The sequence below is a fragment of the Anas platyrhynchos genome, chromosome Z (genome assembly GCF_047663525.1).
Source record: "Anas platyrhynchos isolate ZD024472 breed Pekin duck chromosome Z, IASCAAS_PekinDuck_T2T, whole genome shotgun sequence".
Taxonomy (NCBI): Eukaryota; Metazoa; Chordata; class Aves; order Anseriformes; family Anatidae; genus Anas; species Anas platyrhynchos.
Window position 1 is genome coordinate 75748220 of NC_092621.1, and position 19806 is coordinate 75768025.

Consider the following 19806-nt stretch of genomic DNA (forward strand, 5'->3'; position numbering starts at 1 on the left):
GTTGCCCAAGGCCAGCTCTTCTCTATCACATACAGTTGACTTGAAATTGTAGTGTCAGCCCTCCAGCCCTCAGTGAGGAGTGCTGTGCTGGCTAGAGCCAAATGAATTTTCCCCTTGAATCCAAACAGCAAAGTCTTGTTCAAGAAAACAAACAAACATACAAAGAAACAAACAAAAACTCTGAGAGAATGAATTTGGGTTGAAATCCACTAACAATTTGGGATGAAAAAAAGTTGGAGGGAATATTCAGATAATGTCAAAACATTCCTAAAGTATTACAAATGAAATATATTTTATTTTTTTTTTAAGTGCCTCCAACACAACAGTTTTGATTGAAACTTCTGAATTTGAAAACACACACGCACACAGACACACACATTTTGAACAACTAACCAACTCAGAAATTTTCATAGAATGTTTCAGCTTGGGTTAAGCATGGAAGAATTCCCTGCTTTGTTTTTTTATGATTGTTTATTTTCACCAGTGAATCAGAACTATTTGCCTTGCTCCAATGCTGCCAATATTCTCAGGCTTCTCCAGATGAAAGAGCGCACAGTCATAATTTTTTGCCTCCTTCCCTGCCCATGCTCCATAGGGACAATGCATGGTTGTCTTCCAAGCCATGTGGGGAAGGGCTAAGGAAGGCAACTCTGCAAAACAGAACTCTTGGAAAAGAAGCTCTTATATGAAAAGGAAAATAAAAAATAAGACCTGTAAGTGAAGCTAGGTCAGATTCTCTGAGGCACTTAACAACATTTCACAATATTTCACTCACTGCCCAATACTCATCTCCAAAAAGGAATTTGCTTTAGAGGATGGCTCATCTGTGAAACTCTTTTGCTGTTCCCATTTAGGGCTTTGTGAAGGATGTTCAATGAAATGGGATGATATGGGCAGAGCCAGTGAAGTACATGTGACTATTCATACTACTGAATTTAAGCATATGTCTGGCTCTCTTCTATTATTGCAAATGTCCTTCCTGGGTATTCAAAAACTAGACCTCAGTGCTGTAAACAGATCTGATAACTGAATTGCTGCCCAGATCAGGGCCATTCCTGAATGGAAGACCTTGCTTGTGTGCCAGTTCTCTTCCTTTTATGAGACAAGGCAATCACACCTTAGATGCTGCCAATGGCACATAATGCACTTCCCAGAGTAAGCTGGGAGTGCTTTCTTTGGTATGCAGATCACAGTCTGTGCTCTCCTCCCTGCACTGGTTATGTACAGCCTGAAATCTCCCCAGCACCCAGGAAACCAGCCTTAAAACAGACATTGCATTAGAGGGGATCTTTCAAACTAATTTTGGTACTGCTCTTTATTTCTAGCACTTTGTGGCAATCTCTGCCATGACTGAGTTCCCACTCAGGCAAAGTGAGTTCCCTGGGCTGGGTCAGGGCTTGGGGGCCTGGATCCTGACAGGACATGTGGACTAGTCTGTAAGGAAGGGGCTGAGTGGCCATGCCTTCACTATTTGCACCTCTTAAACTGTGAAATCTGTCTTTTTGCATCAGGCTGGACTTGATCCTTTTTGACCTATGGAGTATAGGTGGACTTGTCCAGATGCTGGATGAAAGAAAAGGGTTTTTAGTCTTTTATTTCTTCTTTCCACTACAGATACGAAATACTCTGAACACAGTCTCTGGCTTTCAGCATGGATGTTTCCCTTATAGGAGCTGTAATGAGTAAAGGACATAGAAACAGGCAGGCTACAGCCTCCATGGTAGGTTTGTTTACATTTGTTGACTGTTTGGCACATTGCAGAGATAAATCTGTAAAGTAATCACAGAATTTCCAGCTCTACAAATTCTAAATCCTGACATATAAAATAAGTGAAGAATATAAAGTGTGTGAGGTTTCAGCAGCTTCTTTGTCTGTTTGATTGTCATTTATTTATTGCATTCAGCGCTGTTTAATAATCATGTCTGTAGTCTTTTAAATGACACAGAGAGGGAGACTCAGAGTATCACAGATCTGCAGGGCTTATTCATGCAGCTAGAACATGTACTTTGCAGATTTTCTTCTCAGCCAGGAAGCCCAGAAACTGCAGCTTTTCTTATTTTTGCTTGACTCCATGAGCTGGAGATTCAAGAATGACCCCAAAAAGCATGAGGTCTGCAGCTCAAGTTGTATCAGTAAAAATGTGAATGACTTATCTCATGTTAAGGGCTGCTTACTTCCCAGGCTGGTGTAAATGGAAGCCATCTATCTTAGTTAACTCTCCTGATTTACTAACCCCTGACGACCTTCAGCTTCTGTAACAAGAAAACCAGACTGAAATAGCCACAGTGGAGAATTTCCAGATGTCAACTCTTTTCTCTGTGTGCAGTTCTGCATGTGTTTACTGCACTTGGTACTTAACAGCTTCATCGCTTTGCCCATCTCCCTGGCAACTGAGCCATATTTAATGATATAAAACTGCTAAAGTCAGTCAGCAGAAGGAAACATTTACTCCATCGCACCAACAATTTCTCTATGGACCCCTGTTTCTTTAATAATAAAAATGCTTCTATATCTTAGTGTGGCATATTAAGAAGAAATGTCTAACCACACAACAAAAGCTGAGCAGCACAACAAAGTGTTGAAAAAAATGCCAGGGCTATGTAATCTGTATGTAGCATGCTCCAGTGAAATGTAAATGATCAAAGGCTTCTGATGTTATTAAAGAGTACCCTTCCACTTAAGCCTAAAGATGCTTAAGACCACAACATAATGCTGCCTAGAGGTAACCACTCTGGCTAAACGCAGTACAGTCATTTCAGTACGGGGTTATGCTCAGTTGAATAGATAGCTTCTGTCTCAGCAAGGCTAATTAACTTAACCAACACACACCCCTTCCCTCAAAAACCTACCATATTGCTCCCAGTGCTGGAGCAGACTCATCTATAGCTGGAGGGAATCTGTAGCCAGTGATGCATTATACACTATGGAAATACTCAAAAAGCTGAACTGGTTTGTCATGTCTGAGGAGGTGACCCATTTTTCAGTTCCTTTCTTCTGGGTATGAGCCCTTTTTATCCTCCTCCACCTGTTCCTCTCCCTTTGTTCTTGCATCTACAAGCAACCAAACATGCTACTGCTAAAACTAACTCTTTTTCTTTTTCTTTTTCTTTTTCTTTTTCTTTTTCTTTTTCTTTTTCTTTTTCTTTTTCTTTTTCTTTTTCTTTTTCTTTTTCTTTTTCTTTTTCTTTTTCTTTTTCTTTTTCTTTTTCTTTTTCTTTTTCTTTTTCTTTTTCTTTTTCTTTTTCTTTTTCTTTCTTTTTCTTTTTCTTTCTTTCTTTCTTTCTTTCTTTCTTTCTTTCTTTCTTTCTTTCTTTCTTTCTTTCTTTCTTTCTTTCTTTCTTTCTTTCTTTCTTTCTTTCTTTCTCTCTCTCTCTCTCTCTTTCTCTCTTTCTCTCTTTCTCTCTTTCTCTCTTTCTCTCTTTCTCTCTTTCTTTTTCTTTCTTTCTTTCTTTCTTTCTTTCTTTCTTTCTTTCTTTCTTTCTTTCTTTCTTTCTTTCTTTCTTTCTTTCTTTCTTTCTTTCTTTCTTTCTTTCTTTCTTTCTTTCTTTCTCTCTTTCTTTCTCTCTTTCTCTCTTTCTCTCTTTCTCTCTTTCTCTCTTTCTTTCTTTCTTTCGTCCTCTTCTCTCTCTCTCTCTCTCTCTTTTTTTTTTTTTTTCTCCTATATCATGGCAAATCTGTCATTTCCAGCAAATGCCTGACTGCTGCAAAGGGCCAGTTTTGATTGCAACATAGCCCGTGTTTTCTGGTTTGGCAGTGCTGTTGTAAGCAGATTCTCTCCAAGAACTGTACAGCAAGAGGACACTTTGGGGTGTTGTATACACAATATGTGCTCCATATTCTTGCAGCCTTGTGGCAGACACTAACAGACTTATCACTGCAGCACTGAGTGTCTAACTATCCTAAACTGCAGTTGTAAAACTGAGATGATAAAATCTGGGCCCAGGAAGGTAGCTAGGTGCCTGCTTTTCCTGTCAAAATCCAGGGTTTTGTGTTGTTTCTACATACCTTTGTAGATGTGGAGAAGAGGGACTTTTTGTGAGGTCATGCTGAGCCCTGTGAAGCAGCAGCAATTGGAAAGGATTTTTCCCAGCACCTGGATGAACACCTTCACTGCTGCTTGGTAAGTCCAGAGAGTTCACTTATAGTGGGAGGAACTGCTGCTTATAAAAGGCAGAAGCCTATTTAATTTCTTTCTAAGACAGATGAGTGTCTAGTTTTGCAGGCCACTGTCTGTACAACAACACTCCTCTTCCTTCCACATGATTTGGAGAGACCCAATATCTCCCTCTGCCACCTGATAATTCCCCTATTCCCTTTTGGGCTGTGTGCTGGGAAGTTCACTCCTCCAAATCTGGTACAGCAAACCCTGCTTTTATTCATGCATCTCCTTCCTAATCGATCTCAGCTGGGAAAGTGCTTGCTATCACTTAGACACTTTTGATGAAGAAACAGGTAGTTTTTCTACCACAAGTAAAAATGGATGGTCACTTAACTCTTTTCAGCGCTGTGCCATATCCAGTTCTGTAAACTCCTCTAGGCAACAGACTAGGTTTCCACCACAGACAGTTACAAAGGATTTGTATGTGAATGCACACAGCACAATGGGCATCTGAGCAGACCTGCTGTGGCAGATGGGGAAAGTGAATGGCAGTCTTGGGCAGCAAAAATCGTTAGTAATTTTTGTTACCTTTTTATTATTCATTCTTATAGCCGATAGCCTTAGAAGTTTCTTTCTGTAACATTAAAATTGTGCAGTGTGAAGCACAAAGTGTTGCTGAGTCAGTATGAGTTTTGAAGAGTCCAGGGCATGTTGTGAGGGTCCCACAAGAAACTAAAGGGATATCTGAAAATGAAATACTTCACTTCCACCCCCAGACAGACTAATGAAAGACACCGAGTGCTAAACTTTTAGAGTATACCTCTATCTTCCTTCCATTACTAGGATACAGAACTATTAAAACAAAATGAAAAAGAAGAAAAAAATGAGAGGGTTGTCCTCCTACATGCTGAATCTGCCTTTACTGCATTAAGTCATTGACATCCAGGGAACCCTCCAGAAGAGTGTGAGGGAGTACCACACTCTCTCACCATCTGCTAAGCATTTCCTGTCTTCCTACATGCTATGATGGTGGAAAAAACGGAAAACATCAAACTACCATATTTTTTCTTGTGGTTTAAAAAGAGGAAGTGCATATAAATATTTTGATTCCAAAACTTTAGTGAGAACAGCAATAACAAATGTTGTTCCGTCTGTTTGTGTTGTTTCCTTGCCTGATTTGCTTTTGTGCAGTGAAGGAGTTTCCAGCTAAAAGCCTTCCCATGGCTATTCAGTTAAATGAGGCAGGATGAAAACTAATAGTTTTCATCCCGCCTCATGGAACATGGCAAGCACCAGCAAATGGAACATATACCTGACATATCCAAGTGTCTGCATTCAAACTAGTACCCCATGACAACACATCTGTCATTGTACACCCTTCACATGGGCACCTGTGCTAGATGAGGGTGATAATCCTTCCTCTGGACATGTTGAGACACCCTCTGAACTAGGAAGGTCTTTGCAAAACCAGAGACATTTAAACAGTGTAGCTGTAGTGATCATGTCTCTCAGCCTGATCCATTTTCTAGTCCTCTGACGGCATAAACACACCAGTTCTCCAGACATTCGCAGAGCATTCTGGGACAGACAAGTAACATTTTCTCTTACTCAAACACAAGCAGGAAAAAGATCTTGAAGCCTTGCCTTCTGTAAAACTTTCAGGACTAGATTATAAAGCAGCAAAGCAGGGCAACTGGCCACTTTCACTTGTGTACTGCTAAGCAGCACAGCATTGCAAAGGCTCAGATATATGCGTTCACATACTTTTATTTGGATGGGTATAGGGTAAAAGAAGCAGAGGTACTTACATAGCAATGTACTTACGAAGCAATGGGCAATTTGTGGTGAGTTTCTTAAATGGATGAGTCTAGGCTGATTTTTTTATTTATGAGAAGGATGCTTACAATGCTTGGCTGTGTATCTATCTTATCACTGTTCTAAGCTTAGGTAAATATAATATCTTGGGAAAAAGAAATAACAAATATATATGTATTTTTTCTTCCTACAAGTCAGACTACGTCAAGCGTCTTCCAGTCCTGAAATACCGAGGACACTTTCTGCAATAAGCCTGAGAGAAAACTGTACGTTGTTTATTTTGAAAGTCATTAAATTCTTTAGTGATTATATCTGAGGACTTGTATATATGGTATGAAGTACTTCCCTCAGTTGGGAAATAAGCTGACCTGGGACATACTGCCTTGCTGATCAAATCCCAGACTTTATTTTCTGCAAACATGAAAATATGCCGTGTGATACTAAAGCAACAGGGTCCATGGCAAGCCTGGCAAACTACCAGTAAGAAGGAAAGGGAAAGGAGAAATGAGACAGTAACAGGTATGACGAGTTAATATGTGTTGAAGTATTTAAGAGAAGTGACAATCGGATCAGCAGGGCACAGCAGTGGAGGAAAGAAAAAACATCAAACTGTGGAGTTAGTCATTTATTTCTTTTAGAGAGGAAGGCTGCTCCACTGTGGCATGTCCTTGAGATCACAGAGAATCTTGAAGAGTAGTAGTTAGAAAGAAACACAGTAAAAAGACACAAAGGTAGGCGCAGTGAAAAGGCAGATTTATTTACTAATAATACTGTACAGAGAAAAAAAAAGAGAGAAGCCACAGTTACAGCATGGCTGTTGCTGGCAGTGTTCTCGTTTTATTTATTTTTGATTTTTTTTGTACTTTTTTTTTTTTTTAATCTGAAGAAAAAAACATAACAGTCAAAAAAGTACACTTCAGGTTACAAAGTACAGCAGCTATCCCCAGCAATTCTAATCCAGTGTTAGCACAGCAGTTTTTCCCCAATAAAATGGGTTTTTATATATACATTAGCTCACAAAGAAAGTGGGAGACTAAAGCTTAAAAAAAATCTCAACCACAACCTACATTCACCATAAAAGCTGCATTTTACACAACATTTTCTTGGACCCCTATAAAGAGTCATTTGTCTATGGATTGAACATGGCCAGGAGGGGCAGGAAACCTTCAGAAATGTTTTCTTTTGCCTTCGTCCTGACCTGCTCTTGCTTGGCTACCTTTGCTGTACAGATTCAGTGGCCACTGGAAATACAAAAAGCTTTGAAATCAATTTATCTCCTCTCTCTGCCCCTAAGTGGTGCCTACATCCATGCTTGCAAAATACAGGGATAAAATTTGAGCTCATCTTCAGTTAAGCACCTTAATCATAGGTGTGGGCTGATCTTAACATATTCTCAAAGCTATCCCCTAACCAGCACAGTGCTTAAGTATGTGTTACACTTCAAGCAAGTGCTTAAGGTCAGTGGAGCTTAAGTGCTGTGCCCAGCTGGGACTTTATGAGGTTGCACAGAACCCTCTTTGTTTTTGAGAACACTCTCTGACCAACACATTAATTTGGAGGGATACCAGGAGCTTCTTGGCAGCTAGTTTTATTGAGAATGTCTTTGCATGCTGGATCGGTCTGTGGGGAAGTTCACGTTTTTTCCTGACTCCTTTAGCCTTCTGGTAGCAACCTGACAATTAGAGGGTGGCTTGCCTTCTTCTCCCCTAAGTGGGTGCACTTCTGGGTGCACTTGGGCATATATATCTCATACTGGCTTTGAGTACTTAAAGCATTCCCAATAAAATGGGAAGAAAGACAGAAGGTCTACCTAAACAGCAAAGATTAAGTGAAACCCTCTGTTTAGGCAATCCAGGGGATGCCAAATGAACTGTCAAGGAGTGCTCCTCTGGTATCAAATTTGTCCTGTGAGTCTAGGAAAATGCAGGAAGAAGTCCAAACACCAAGGACAGGATACTGTCATTTCTTTTAGCTTGGTTAAAACTCAAGTCTCTCTTTTCTTCCCCCTGTTTTTGCTTATTGGAGACCACAAAAAGTGAAGCACAGAGAGGGGAAAAAAAAGGAGCAACTGAGCAATGGTGTCCAGAATGAGAGCAAGTACAGAGACAGGGGACAGGCAGAGTCTGGAGTAGAGGAGTGCAAAGGGGAAATTTTGGAAGAAAAACTCACACTGCTTCTTTTACATTGTGTTATTTTGTAATTTGAAATTCACCCCCACCCTCTGCAGGGCACTGGGGGTTTTGCGAGTGCCCAGAGGACATTCATCCACTTTCAAGCACAGTCAGCCAGGAGATCATGTCCTAAACTCCTCTCTGCAGAAAAGTGCACCAGTTTCACAACACCATTTAAAAAAAAATAAATAAATCTATCTAATTTAAGGAATGAGAAGACACAGTTAAAGCAGCATTAAGTCTTGCTTGTAGCAATATCATTTAAAGACAAGACCCTATAAGCATTTGTTCATGTGCTTAAATTTCACTTATCTGGGTCATCCTATTAAATTAAACAGGGCAGCTTGGGTGACTTATTTTATGTTCATGGGCAAGTCTTTAGGTTTACTGGACCTACTGAAAAGGTATTCGAGATCAGGTCTAAGTCAGTAACTTACAATGTAAGTTATGAATGTACAAATACATGCAAACTGGTGGACTTGAGTTACTTAGGTCATTCTATTTAACTATTGATTGATTGATTGATTGATTTTTCTATTTCTAAGGTAGTTTAAGCCTTTAAAAAATCTAAATATTCTTTGAGAAAAATGTGGGAAAAAATTAGAGGAAGGTTTTCAATACAATAACTACAAAAAAAGCCCCAGATAAGAGAAGTTTTTGCAACCTGGGGGGAAAGGATCAGAATTTTTCAAAAATTTGTCCTTAAGAAAAGTAGCCTAGTCTTACTTCATTGTGCAGGCTAACTTGAACTACCACAGGAAAAAACTTTATATATTTTGCAAGACTTTTTGAACCCATGAGGAAAAAAGCTCAGTTTTGTAATGCTTTTGATTTTAGACAAAAGTGGGATGTTTTTAAGAACTTCATGCACCCTTGTCACTATTTACAAGCTAAGTTATTACTATATGTTTATATTACAAGTTGAATTTATATTCTTTTTGGACTAAATGACAATCCATTCATATTCTAAACATAATAAATTCAGCCATTTTATACAATTTATTTGTTTACATACAAAAATTACAGTCCGCCTTTTTGCTGGATGCTGTCATAGCCTGCAATCTCCGATTAAGCTCAGAACTAAAGTTTACTCTTGCTGCCCAGAAGGCTCATGAAACATAATCTGAGCAAATCCTAAACTTTCTAACAGACAGAGAAAACTGGTTGAAACTGAGTTTAAAAAAATAAGATGCCACATTTCAGCCCATGGGAATATCCACTATGTTGTCTAAATTATTTTGTTACTCTTTCCAGTGGCACTATCTCTTGTATTTTGAAATCTCATGTTGGATAAATTATGACAAAATGAAAAAAAAATATAATTCTCCCTTTTAGCCATACCTCTCTATTGAATGTAGGTAGTTATCACCTGCTACTATAGCATTCTAGATAAACTTATTTGTCTAGCTATAGAAAGCATAGGTACATTTTTTATTTTTTATTTTTTATTTATTTATTTTTTAATAAATTTATTTCTTTAGCTGTGTTCATAGCAGGTATATTGGATTCTACTCTTGTAATGTTACTCTTTAAAAAGTGTTGTGATCCTACTTTCTGGAGAAAAATGTGGTTAGGTCTACAAAAGATCCCAAGAAGCTGGGCATTGTCATCAACGTATGAAAAAGTTCAAAGGCTCAATGTCACTGGTAGGATGATATTCAGAAACTCAAATCCCGATTTAGGATTTGTATCTCATTACAAAAATATTTATTCCTTAAAAAAATACACAAATGTAAAATACTACATATTCTATTATATCCCCACTTACTTTCCAAGTATGCCATTTGGATTTTGGACTAAATCAAAAGGTAGAATACATTTTATTTCTCTAGCAACTCTGTATGCTATCTTTCTGCTCCCATTAAGTTGTTGTATTTCTAATTTTAAGCATGAAGAACTGGTAGTGAATTTAGAATGTCTGGGGACTGATATAATAGCTGTCAAGGAAGTCCTACTTAATATTTTCTCATGAATACTACTACCATGGTAGCAATACTGACTCAGGACCTGATCCTACCAGATGCTCAGAACCGTTTTATTTCATGTTTTTCTTAGCAGAAGTAGCAATACTCAAGAGTTGGCCTCTAGGTTTAGACCACCGTGGGCAAACTCAGCAGTGCATAAAATTGGTACAGGTACACAAATAACACCCAAACTACACTCTGTGTTAATCATTCATGCCCTGATCTTGCAGACACCTACACACATTCCTCCTGCGAATAGTCCTGTTGACTTAAATAGGTCTACACACAGTAGAATTAGGCATATGCATTTTGTTTCCAGGACTGAGGTCTTTTATTGCACCAGTAGAGGTATGCTCCATGGAGAAGGGCTTGTGCACACATCTCTTGATGGGGATTGAAAGATAATGTTGTGTTTATACAGCTTTGGAATACAGCCTGCACTATTTGGAAAAAAAAAATTAAAAAAAATAAAAAAGGAAAGAAAAATACAAAAAGAAGGAAACCCAAAAGTGCTAAGGCAAACTGTCAAATGGCACATCATACCTACTTGTCATTCATTTAGATAACATCACAAAGGCAGACCAGAGGAGTTCTGTAAACATATACCATACAGTACATCAGCCACAGGAAAATAAAAAAAGAAAATAACCCTGTAATTCTTTTCTTTCTGTATTGATATTATTGTAATTGAAAGAGATTGCCTAGCCACTAATCATAATGCTGTGTTTTCTGATTTGTATTTTTCTGTTAAAAAAAAAAAAAGAAAAAAAAAAGTTAAATGCAGTGGTTTGCAAAAGAAACAGTCCCTAAATGTAAATGAGGGACAACATAGAAAGATGGAAAGTGGGTTCATAAAAACTTAGAAAATACAAAATATAAAAAAATTTCATAGGTTACTTTTTCCCAGTCTAGGAAAAGATACACTGAAAAGAGTTTTCTTGTTTTCTTACAAAAGTTAAGGCGAGCAGTTTGTTGTGGCAAAAATGTTATCACTGAACCAGTTTCTGACTCTACTTTTTTGTATCCCCTCATTCTGAAATTGAAAATATACATGTGATGACATAAGTTAAACAGACAGGGAGTTTTCTCAAAAAAAAAACAACCAAAAACCAAAAAACTCCCATAGTGATCCTTACAAAATCTCTCTCTGCTTGACTGTAGAGCAGACCTTTTCCTTTGTGTCTGATTGTGCATTTATTTCCACAGGCAGCTTCCTATCTGAGGGCAAAGGGAAAACTTACCCCTTCCAAAGCCCAGAGAAGCCCTGGAAAGCAGTTTACATTCATCAGCCTGTGCTAACACATTTTAATTCCTATGCAACTTGCTGCAGTCTAGTTAGTGGCTAATACAGACAAGCCAATGTCCAGGCAAGGCTGTTGCACTTGTGGAGGAGAATGATTGGAATAAGCATGTTTCAGGCAAAGTAGCTAAAGCCCTCTGAGTTCAGACTGATTAGCTTTTGTTTTGTGTTTTTCCTGACCTTAGACATGGAACTACCTTTGTACCTTTGACCAATAAAGACAAACCCTTTGCAGACACCTTTAGGGTTTTTTTGTTTTTTTTTTTAGTTATTTTTTGCCTTTTTTTTTTTTTTTTTTGGATCTATCAGGGCCTGTTAACCATGGAGTTCATATGAACACATAAAAAAACAATGGCCTTCCTAGGCACTCAATGTTAGCTACAAGTACTGAGCAGTAGGTATTTGGCAGGTTTAAGGTTTAAGGCTTGTGCTCTACTTCTAACCACTGAAGGGCCACTTCTGAACTCTTACATGCCACCGGCTCCCCACCACGTTGTGCCTCAAACGGTGCAGTGGTCTCAGACACACTCTGGCCCCAGTCTCAGCAAACATCTCCCAAAGCTGGCCACTAAGGGAGTCATCCCCAAAATGCTGAGCCTGTGGTAAGCCAGAAGATTATCTGACGGGAGAACGTTGGTGAAGAGACATATGGACAGACTGGATTAGGAGTAGTACCAGAGAATGTCCAGAGTCAAGATGACACTCCAAGTGTACCAAGCAGAGGGCTTTGGGAAACATGTCCGTAGGGCAAGGAGTGGTAGGGGAAAAATATTGGGCTATGAAGAGATGGGGAGGCCAGGGAAGCCATGAAGGCAGGATCACACACAGAGAAGGAAGGACTGGCCGGATCAGGAGAGGGGAAGCAGAAGATGTGTTTTTCAGGTGAGGTGAGGTGAGGAGGCCCCAGAGTGAGAGAACTATTGCAAAATATGCCTGTGGGCTGCCTGCTGGCTGCTGAGTGGGCAAAGCCCAGATACAGTGGCTTTCATGGTGCAGGAACAAGGTGGAAATGGTTTTACTGTCCCACCTGTTTGTGTCACAAAGTTCTTGCAGTGCTTTGGAGTCTTAAACATGCCCTGTCAAAGCCTCAGCTATCTCTCCATCACACAGCGTCTGGAGTGAATGAGACTATGGAGAGGTGACTACAGCTGTGTGGGTTAAGTGCTCCTCAGCTGAGTGGTGGTGGCATCGCCTAGCTTCTTGGAAATGCACAAAAAGCCCTGAAATGGTGTTGGTGATGGTGCCAGGGTCTGGGCTACCACAGCCAAGATAATGAGTGGTGATGTGATGAGCCAGGAGAGCTCAGACCCCAGGGGTCACCTCCCCACACCTTGGCATGCTGAGCATGAGGGCAACCTCATGAGGCCAAGCTGAGCACATCAGTGTTGAAAGCTCATGGCCTTGGTTTAAGAAATGTTGAGATTTGTAAATATTTAGCATTTCTGGAAAACAAAACGAACCAAAAAAACACTCACACCAAAAAAAATAACTGAAATAGAGGCTGCTCATTTCCAATATAGCTTCCAACAAACAGCCACCAGACATAACTGTGACAACATAGGACCTTGCAGCCATTCCCCTCTGTGATAAAACTGTTAACCACATAAGCCTGAGTCAAGTGATGATTTGCAGAGTTTATGTTGGTGAGTTTGGCCCTCCTGTCATCCAAAAGCCCCACTGGAGGCTGAGGGAACATGCAGAAGTCCATTATGCATGAAACCAGGCCACTGCAGCAGATACAGAAGCCAGCATAATTTCTGCAGGTGTCATATGGATGTGGCGGTCTTTCTCTAATTGCCAGTTCCTTTATTATTATTATTTTCTGTCACCTGAGCAGTGGTGTAAAGTTATGTCGACCAGCTCCATATTGACAGCAAAGTGATCTAACTCAGAACTACTTTTTGCATTTTTTTGTGTCTGTTTTTAGTGTGCCTCATATTACCACTTTCATGAGCAAGTGTCTTTTTTACTGGCACAGAAAGAAAAGAGTACAGAGCAAGAACTCTGTTTAATCAGATGCTCTGAACTAACAGTTAATGCAGTAAAAGCACCATCCAAGAAAGAACAGAAATATTGTGGAAACCACCTCAGAATGAAAAGAGGCTTTTTGTTGTTTTCTTTCTTTCTTTCTCTCTTTCTTTTTTTCTTTTTCTCTTTCTTTTTTTTTTTTTGTTTTTTTTTTTTTTTCTTATGCATTTTTTTTTTTCAGTTGCTGCTATTAATTTTTAAAGTCTGATAGTTTCAAATACACTTCAAAATAATCCTCAGTATTTTTAACACTACCAGAAAATACAAATCCTGATTTTTAATCTCACTTCTCTAGTTACAAATCCATACTAATTCCAGAGTGAGTGGAGATGCACTTAAGCAAAACCGACGTGAGACAAGAATCAGGCTCATAATATCTTGCCATGAAAAAGCTGTCTGCTTTTTCATTGTAGTTAGAAGAATCGAAGGACCAAGAAATAAAGAAATATCTACAGATTTTGGATGCCTTCGCCTTTTTACATTTTCACTTTGAGTTGTTTTTAAAAGGCCTGATTTTCAGAGGGCAGATGAAGGAAATTTTGCTGGAAATCAGGCCTGTCTGAGGTGTCCCACACTGGGAAACGAAGCATCCAAAACCACCAGCAGTTTGCATGTTAACCGTGAGGCTATAGGGTCTTCTCCTGGAACAGCTGCTTAAACAAAACTCCAGTGGGCGTCCATGGGAGTTTTGCCTGGGTAAGCACAGCAGGATCAGACCCATTACCTGTCAGTGCTTCAGTGCACTGGAGGTACACTCTCTGAGAAATAATATTTTCCTAAGAACTGCAAAAAAAAATCTGGCCCTGCCCCCATTTCCAGCACTGAGAATTTCATCACTGAATTCAGTGGGAACAAGGTCAGACTGCAAGAGAAGATCATTTTTATTCTACGGAAATAGTAAGCAATATCTCTCATCTACTGGAGTTCAGCAGGAAAACTTCATGTATAAACATTGGCAGAGTTACTGAAAGGCAAGTAATTAGATCAGTGACTCCATTTCTGTTGGTGTGACAGCTGCATCTTTTTCATGTCAAGTTAATTTCAACTGTAATTTAGGGAGATGAAGTACACATACAATACTGTAATCTGGAAGATTTATATAAGGCAAAATCATCATTCATACATTTTCTAGAAAGAATAATTAAAATCCACTTTTGGTATCACCAATAAGCAGAAATGGCTGATGGATTTTTTTGACACCGCAAACTAAACTAAAAAGTTGCTATAAAATGAAACTACGAAAACTTTTCAGGAAGGACTTATCTGAGTTTTAGCAAATTAAAACAGTAAAATGATCTAAGCCTTCCCCTGAGAAATAAAAAATAGGATCTATAAAATAATGTTTAAGTGTGAATTTTATCTTAAAAAAGAGAAACAATATTTTTTTTTAAGGCTCTCATATCGGGCTGCTGTGAAATTCAAACTCCCCAAAAATCCTAGGAGTCTGATTGAGCCTGCCAGATATCTAAAGAAAATGTAAAAATTGTTTTCATTATATATATATAATATATATATAAAAATCAAATAAATATGAAAACATTTTTTTCCGTTTCCCATTTATCTCTCACTCTGCAATATTAAGGAAAAAATAAAATAAAATATAATCCCCAACCTCTCCCCAAACCCGAAAGAGTACGTCTGATGGGAAAATAACCATGTGTTCCTCTTCCTGAAGAACTAGAAATCAAAGCAACCCAACTGCAAGGCAATGGAGGCATTCACTTCCAGTTCACAGTATTGCAGCTAGAAGTACATTGAGGTCTAGGTAAGTGACGGAGCAGGAGCTGCCTGGAGCAGGGAAGGAGGAGGTGTTCACATGACAATACAGCATTGACAGCGCTTTTTCTTTTGTGTACCTGGGGCAGCTTCCAAGGGCAGGCTCTCTTCCTTCCCCTCGGGAGAGGAGGGCTCTGTCGTGTCTGACAGGGGCCTGCCAGAGACCAGCTCAGCAGCATTTCCATCCATGGTGGAGACGTCCGTCACCGTCTTCTCACGCAATGACTTCTCGTCGTCTTCGTCAATCAGGACTAGCTCTGCTTTGATGGTTTCATCATAGCCCAGCACTTTCTTCGTTTCCTCTTCGTCGTCGATGTTCTGGTAGCCCATAAATATCATTGTCACTGGCTGATCCGCGCTGGCCTCTGGAATGTCGCCACCACAGGGTTTGTCTTGGGGCTGAGGGTTCACAGCATGCCCTTTGCTGGGTTTGTGTACCATTTCCAGCTTTGCCTCCTTGAAGAGCATTTGCTCCTTCATTTGGCTAAGGTTTCCATCGGCTACTGCATTTCTGTCTGACACAGTCATTGTTTCAAACCCTCCTTTTACACTTGATTGTCCAGCTTTTTGCATAAGTTCATCTACGTCCTTTGAGCTTAATTTATGTACTCCATTTTCTACCACTGTGCCACCAGAGTGAACCTCATAGACTACCTTGGTACCATCATCATAGACTTTGAATCCTCTTTGATGGGCCTCATCTGGGCCAATAGGTGAAGCAGAGACAATCTTGGTCTCTCCTGTCTGTTTGTCTTTCTCCACATTAATTTCCATGGTGCACAAAGCTTGAATGAAAACAAGAGAGGAAGTGCATGTTACAACAAAAAAAGCCAGTGAATGGTTAATTGCCAAACAGACAAAGAAAACTATGGTGCCCCTTTTCCTACCACCTGCATCTAAAAGGTCAAGTGTGCTACGTTAGAAGTGGGATGCAACACTGTGGACAGAGGTCGTTATTATTTTACAGCTCCTTATGCAGCTGGAGGCTAGGCATACCTGTGACAAATGGGAGATAGTCTTCCAGCTCACGCTACGTGGAACTGTCTCTGATCAATTAGGAGCACCAAGAGCACATGGGTTAGGTGTATTTTAGGCAAAGGGAGGTGACAGCATGCAGGTTGCCCTCAGTCTTTCCATTCTGATCTTGACTCAAAATTCAAAGAGAAACTCTTCTACAGCAACCTCTCTACTCTCATCCTTTCCTATCATCAAACCACCAGTTAGCTGGAAACAACTTTTATTTGGTGCAAGTAACACCCAGACTGGTTTATTATCAATGCTTGATCTTGTTTAACTCTTCCATCCGTAGCATTCAAAACATATTAGAGAGGTGGAGAAGCATTGTTTACCCCTGTTCTACAGTTGGGAAAACAAAATCACACAGGCATGGGATTATTTTTCCCGTAGATTCGTGGCAGGGCAGGTCTCAGTTTCCACACCAAGGCATCGGCAGTGACCTCTGCTTGCAGGTTAAAAGAATGTATAAAATGACCATGAAGTGCTCCCTCCCTTTTTTGAATGAGACCCTATGCATCATTTCCAAAGGGGTAAGTTGAAGAAATTAACCAACTTTCAAAGCATTGTAAAACAATGAGTAAAAACACACATGTGAGGGATGCTGTTGAAGAATAGCAAAGAAACTTTTCTAGCAGTTAAGAAGGACGCAGCAACAAGACAAAAATAGTTGAGACCACACAGTAGGAGTAATCTTCATTGTCCTAGCCCCTATTTCAAGATATAATGGTATCTCACTGGACAGCTTTTCAAATAAAATTGTACAAAGGTCTCACAGATTTTCCAGAAGGGTTGACCTGTTTAAACATTCCTGGAATACAGATGAAGACATTTTGGTTTTTGGACAGACATCCACAGACACTTAATTACAAACTACCACAAGCAATGACACATGTTTGTGAAACTTTCGGTGACCATTTCCACCAATGAACCTCAATAGTATAACTGATTTGTCTTACCTGGGGACACCAGAAACTGATGTCTTGGCTTTTATTTACTTTTTTATTTATTTATTTTTCCCCAAGTGAGTACAGAATATCACTGCTCCAAGAGTCCATGTAGCTTGGTATGTTTGTACTTAAACAGAATTAATTAAAGAAAAATAAATTACTTTTATAATATATTCCTTCAGTCTTATTATTCACACACAGTAGATTTTTTTTTTTTTTTTTTGTATTCTGAAAATATGAAGTCTTTCATCAGTGTTAGGCAGTTAATCATGTGGTACAACATGAATGCCATCATAAGTCTAGACAGAAAACTCAGGTATTGCTGAGTGGGTGTACACTGGCTCCTATGCAATGGTCTCCTGTGTGCCACAGGAGTGCAGTCTGGTAGGCAGCCAGGACAAGAAGGGGTCTTGTTGTGTATATGCTGTGTGTTTGTGCTTAGACCTTGGTGTCCATGCAGAGCTGGTTAGATAAGTGCAGCAACACACAAATATCTACAAGGGGTCAGAGGATGGAGGTGCTGGTGGGTGAATGAGCATTGCTACTGCCGAGAGAGAGGCACTGCTGAGGTCTGGAGTAGGCTGCAGGAGCAGGGATCTTGCCTTGTTCATTGCAAGTTAAGGGAATGTCCTTAAGGACTGTGATTACTACTAGTTTGGGAGACTTACAGACTAGTATGTCCTTAGCTGCCATGTCCTTGAGTATAGACACCCATTTTCGCAACCAATTAGGGATACCAAATTTCTTATCTCTCTGTCTGTGCTGGCATTATCATGCCTGGGCACCCCACAGAAATCCCAATGACAAGGAGAAGGCTGAAAGGGTGCTGGGCTGAACTGCATGGAGCTGGATGCTGACCTCCTGGGTGTCTGCCCCATGATGTGATGCTCTGACTCTTCTTCCTCTCACAGGACTTATTGCAGAGCTTTAAGATGTGGTCACTATCCCAACAGTGCCAGCTGCTGAGTTGGGATAGTCTAGCTGCTCGCTTTAGCCCAGAAGACATGGTCTCCCTAATTCTGGGTTACTGAATATGAATCCAAGGCAGCGTTGCATTCATAGCAGGACCACACCATGAAGCAGCTCACAGAGCATTGTGTCAGTTCCTCGGGACTGTCCCTACCCAAGATCTGGTGGACAAGTATCCCTCAAGTCTCATGCAAATAACTCTGCCATGAAACCTTCAATCCAGCTTAAAGTGGGAATGAAATAAAAAAGACACAGGTACTACCCCTAGCAATGTTGAATTATATTAACTTGGACATCAGAGTTCATTACTGGAACTCTTCCTAGGGTGAGTGATCTCTGAATATCACTTGGCCTTGCCAGGGCTTCTCAGTCACATATTGTACAAGGACTTTGGACACCAAGGACATAAAAAAAGTGGTGGCTAGCCTGTGGTGTAGATGTTAAAACTGGCACACAGGCAGGTTTTTTGAGAGGCAACCAGCCAAACTGAAGCAAAGCAGAGCTGGGAGGAAACACCAGCCTGTTCAGGAAATCACCTGTAATAAGCAGAAGTTCCTGACTTGTTCTGAGCAGCAGAGCCCCACAGAGATGGCACTGCCAGCCCTCCAGCTGGTAACATCCTATCTCCTTGGAGAAAAGCAGCATCCTCAGCTCCTCTGGAGTTCCTGTGCTTCCCCTCCTCATTGGAAAACAAAAATACTATTTGGGCCATGATTTTGAAAGACTCCTAGACTCTTCAGGTAAAGGCTGCTGATTTTCCTGTGAGATATTGTTGAATGCCACATTTTTGCACATATTTTCAGTGCAGATCCTCCCTATTTTGAAGAACTAATTTTATTCAGCAGTGTGTAGCATAAAATGCACTTATGGGCCAGAATTCAGAAGCAGACAGGGGAAATTTGATTTTTAAGTCACATGGATTTGGCCATATTTAGGAAAAGTTGCAAGATACATATTTTTATATGTAAAAAACTGCACCCAACCTATTAGGAAGACTTTGATCAACAAGTTCCATCACTGCTTGGAAGACTCTCTGCTAATGACTAATCTGATTTAGAAAGTTAACAAGTATGAAAGTTATATCCTTTTGTATTTGCTGTTTGCCTAATTTGCTTAAGAATTTGTCACTGACAACATTTTCTTTTCTTCTGTCATGATTTTGCAACAATGTTTTTGGATATTGACATAACATGTACTTTATGACCTGCCCCAGGGATCACATTCAAACTCCTTGTGCTAATAAATGCATAAATATATCTGAGTATCTTAGAAAGCTGTTCACTAATGAAACACATTGCCATGGGAAAAATGAATAACAGAACCTTGCTTATCTGCTGGCATGCATAATGTTTGTTCTCTGCAGGAAAACCTAGCTGCTTGGCTTGTCCAAGTAGCTGAAAATTAAACTAATGTTGATTTTTAAAATGTCTTTATTTAAGCAGAGCTTATTTACTACAAAATAGGCTCTATTAATACAGTGCAAAACTATATGACAATAGGGTTGAAACTGAAAGCAGTAGTTGAAGATGACAGCCTGTATTCATGGGTACAAGTCCTCTATACAAGCTTTAATTACAGTGTTAACATGATGCAGTGCTTCATGACAACAAGATCCCAATATGCATTGGAAAGAATCTGGCTTCTGCTTGTTATGTGCTGTAAATACTGAGATTCAGAGGCTTCTTTTTTCTTTTTTTTTTTTTTTTTTTTTTTTTTTTTT

At 39.7% G+C, this 19806-nt stretch overlaps 1 protein-coding gene across 7 annotated transcripts in view; it reads right to left on the reverse strand.

Moving 5' to 3' along the window:
* The window catches only part of PALM2AKAP2 (PALM2 and AKAP2 fusion), a 258500-nt gene that overhangs the window by 124246 nt on the left and 114448 nt on the right, over positions 1-19806 (reverse strand). For 3 of the 7 annotated variants that reach the window (XM_038170133.2, XM_072030987.1, XM_038170131.2), the window contains one exon: positions 15234-15938. The exons of 3 other annotated variants lie outside the window; for them this stretch is intronic. In XM_038170133.2, coding sequence (XP_038026061.1) covers positions 15234-15938 — 705 coding nt within the window. Of the gene's footprint in view, positions 1-6646; positions 15939-19806 lie in introns of those variants that run through there. One more of the 7 variants, XM_038170138.2, reaches the window with a different exon arrangement.